The sequence below is a fragment of the Thalia democratica genome, chromosome 5 (genome assembly GCF_965202585.1).
Source record: "Thalia democratica chromosome 5, ktThaDemo2.hap1.1, whole genome shotgun sequence".
Lineage (NCBI taxonomy): Eukaryota > Metazoa > Chordata > Thaliacea > Salpida > Salpidae > Thalia > Thalia democratica.
In genome coordinates, this window is record NC_139169.1 from 53,426,172 (window position 1) to 53,429,600 (window position 3,429).

Below are 3,429 nucleotides of genomic sequence, written 5' to 3' on the forward strand. Positions count from 1 at the left end.
AGTAAATATTTAAAATTAGTACTTCCTTCATTAGTTTATATTATTGTTCATTATTTTGTTATTTTATTTTGTATTTTAGTTTAGTTTAGACTTAATAGTTACAAATATTATATAGTTTTAAAACAGTCAAATTTACCACTAAGTATTTTACCTATAATTAACCATTAAGGGCATAGGGGAGGTAAACACCCATTTTTGGTTTTTTATCTTATTTTATATAGTTTTTGCTAAGCTACAAAATGCTTTTTACAGATTTAAAAAATTCAAAATAATTTTTGAAATATAGCCGGTCAAAGTCGGAGGCAACAATAGGTTCCTTATGGGAGCCGCAAACTAAAAGAGCAAAAATAGACTATTTCACTAAAAGTCTACCTTCTCCTACGTTTTTTGAGATAACTACCTCAAATTTTCAGGAAATGTTCCTTGATATATTTAGAAAGTTCCGTCGGAAGGAGTTTAAAAAAAATTAAAAAATTAAAATTTAATTATAAATAAACAAAAAAACAGTTTCTATAGCAATTATTTTATTTTTAGTAAACACGTGTATATTCCTTCTTTGGGTAGCTGTCAAATTTGCACAAGGGTACAAAATTGCACAAATGCACTAAATTGTAAAAAGATACTTTTGCACAAAAGGGTCACTTTTGCAAAAAGACAATTTTGCACAAGCAGACAATTTTGCATGGAAACATTTTTGCAAGTGGACATTAAACAAAAACTTTTTTTTAATCTAAATATCTTTTTTTTTAATTTAGTTATTTTTTACTATCACTGTTACCCCTAACCTAACCCTTACCCTTGGTCAGTAAGTTATTTATTTTTGTTAGTTTTGTTTATAATATTATTTTTTTTTGATTTTTAATTATTAGTATTATTATTTTTTTTATCACTGTTACCCTAACCTTTACCCTCGGTAGGTAGCTTTTTTTCTTTTTTAATTAATTTTTTTTTTAATTTTTATTGTATTTTTTATTAGATATTTTTTATATTTTTACTATCACTGTTACCCCTAATCCTTACACCCTCGGTCAGTAACTGTTTTTTGTTTTTTTTAATTAAATTATCTTCATTTTTTTTCTAATTTTATTTTACTCTTGTGCAAAATTGACCCTTGGTGCAGAATTGTCTTCTTGCAATTTTGTGCCCTTGTGCAAATTTGACTTTGTGCATTTTTGTGCACTCGTGCAATTTTGTTCTTGTGCAATTTTGTCTTTGTACAATTTAGACCCATTCCAACCTACTTTAGCTTCTAATCTTTCCTATCAGTATTTATTTTTTTACAGAGCTCAGTTAAAGTGTGTTAATCTTTTAACACACAGAATTATATGTCAGTGTAATAAAGGAAGAATACTGTATAATTTGTTATTATTCTAATTTAAATTACTATTTATTCTATAACTAGTTATTACACAAAAAGATTAATGTATGGTGTATTCAAATTATTAGTTATTATTTAACTGGAGTACTAAAGTTGTTTGATTACAGAATTTAAATTAATTAGAAAATGTCAGAAATGGATGTTGTTGAACTTTCTTCTGCCAATGTTGTTTTACCAAACATGACTATTCAGGTTGAAGATAAAGACAATGATGAAAAAGTTGCTGATTTTAACTATGATCAAGAGGTAGTTGATGAAGCTGAAGATGAAAATCAAGTAAAAGTAAGTTTCATCAACAGTGTCTGCACATATGAAAATGAAAAATACAATAAATTAACAGAACTTGGGCTGACTTTTGAAGAAGAAAAGAAAGTTAAAAATAATAGAGCTATGAGGTTTAAACTTGCAGTTCAAAAAGATAACCAAGTAGAAGTTGACAGTAAAAGACTCCAAAGTCTACTAGAGAATGTTTTAAAAGGAAATGAATGCTTAGATGTTTCTGATCCAGAGTATATAAGGACTGATGCACTTTATGTCCATGGTGTTAGCTCTTTAACTACCAAACAAGTTTTTATGCTTTTTGATGATTTTTTACCTAAAAAAATTGAATGGATAAATGATGATTCATGTGTTGTTGTTTGGAATAATAAAGATAAAGCTGTTAGTGTTCTTTTACAAGTTACTGTACCACAATCTGAAGAAGATGACACTATTGAAAATAAAAATAAGAATTTAAATGAATTGGATGATATTGACCTCATGGACACATCAACATCTATAGATAAAGAAGATATTAAATCATTAGAAAACCAAAAAAGTAAAAACAACTTAATAAATGAAAAAGAAGTTGCTTCAAAAGCTACTTTGAACCCTTTGCTTAATTGTGTTGAATCGTTCACTATAGAAAACGTAACTGGTTTCAAACTTAGATTTGCTTGTTTAAAAGATAAGAAAAATATTGGTTCTAATAAAAGAAGTCAGTTTTATCGCAAACATGGAAACCCACACTATGGAGGGGCTAAAGGAATTCTCTCAAACTCTTATAGAAGAAAATACCAAATGAAAAGAACTAATATAGAATTAGAAGATTTAAATGTGGAAACAAGTAGAATGAGGGAAGCTAAACGTCAAAGAAAAATAGGAGCATTTAAATATCAGCGGGAGAAAACAGAGGAACAAATGGCTGATGAAGAATTAATGAGTTTGTCTGCTAGTAATTTAGAAGGAGCTTTAAAGTATAAGAGAACAGAAAAAGTTGAAATCCAAAATGAAATTCTTCCTGAAGAATTTAGCAATGAGTCTGAATCTGAAGATTCATATTCAGAATATAGTGATGATGATGGGTTTTCTTACAACACTATGATAGCAGACAAAGAAGAAAGACTTCAAAAAATTTCTATGAAGAGTAGATTAAATAAAAGTAAAACCAACAAAATAGGACCCAACCCTGGCCATTTAAGATCAAGCTCTGGTAAATCTGTTGACTTACGTAATTGGCTTAAAACTAAAAAGTGAAGAGCCTATCCTTGCATTTTAAGTTTAGAATAACACTTTTTTTATTAATGTCTTTTTAATAAACAAGTTTATGATAGCTTTTTAGATAATTTTGTTTCTAACTTTACTTAAGTATTGTTTTATATTTCTGTTAAAATGTTTATTGTTATTTAACTTTAGTATTTGTAACTGAAAATTGTATTTCTAGTAATTATTTAATAAATTACTATAATTTTTTCTTGTATTTAACCTATTCTTTTAATAATGTATAACTGCAAATTAGTTATTTTCTTTGAATATTAGAAGTGTAGTTTTTGAGTTGTTTTAAATATATTTTAAGATAAAAGATTCTTATAAATCATCAATTTAAATTTTAGAAAATGAAATTATGATTGTGTCAAACAAAATGCAAACTTTATATAAAAAAAAACTTTAAAACTAAACAATAATTAAATAAAAAATTTATTAGATATATGTAATTATTCTAGAAGAAGTGAATTTTTTTTGGTTGTTTTGTATCTGTATATTTGTTTGTATATTTAAAAAAAATTTGTTTC

The 3,429-nt window shown here is 26.3% G+C and overlaps 1 protein-coding gene across 2 annotated transcripts; it reads left to right on the plus strand.

The window, feature by feature from the left end:
- The first annotated feature begins 1,492 nt into the window (after positions 1 to 1,492).
- LOC145835781 (nuclear cap-binding protein subunit 3-like) lies at positions 1,493 to 3,280 on the plus strand. 2 transcript variants are annotated; one of them, XM_082943497.1, is made up of 2 exons: positions 1,559 to 1,660; positions 1,719 to 3,280. In XM_082943497.1, exon 2 carries the CDS (start codon positions 1,769 to 1,771, stop codon positions 2,891 to 2,893), a length of 1,125 nt encoding a protein of 374 aa, XP_082799623.1. In that variant the 5' UTR covers positions 1,559 to 1,660; positions 1,719 to 1,768; the 3' UTR covers positions 2,894 to 3,280. The 2 variants fall into 2 exon arrangements, with proteins under 2 accessions (XP_082799622.1, XP_082799623.1); XM_082943496.1 differs by having other exon boundaries at positions 1,493 to 3,280.
- Positions 3,281 to 3,429: the final 149 nt, after the last annotated feature.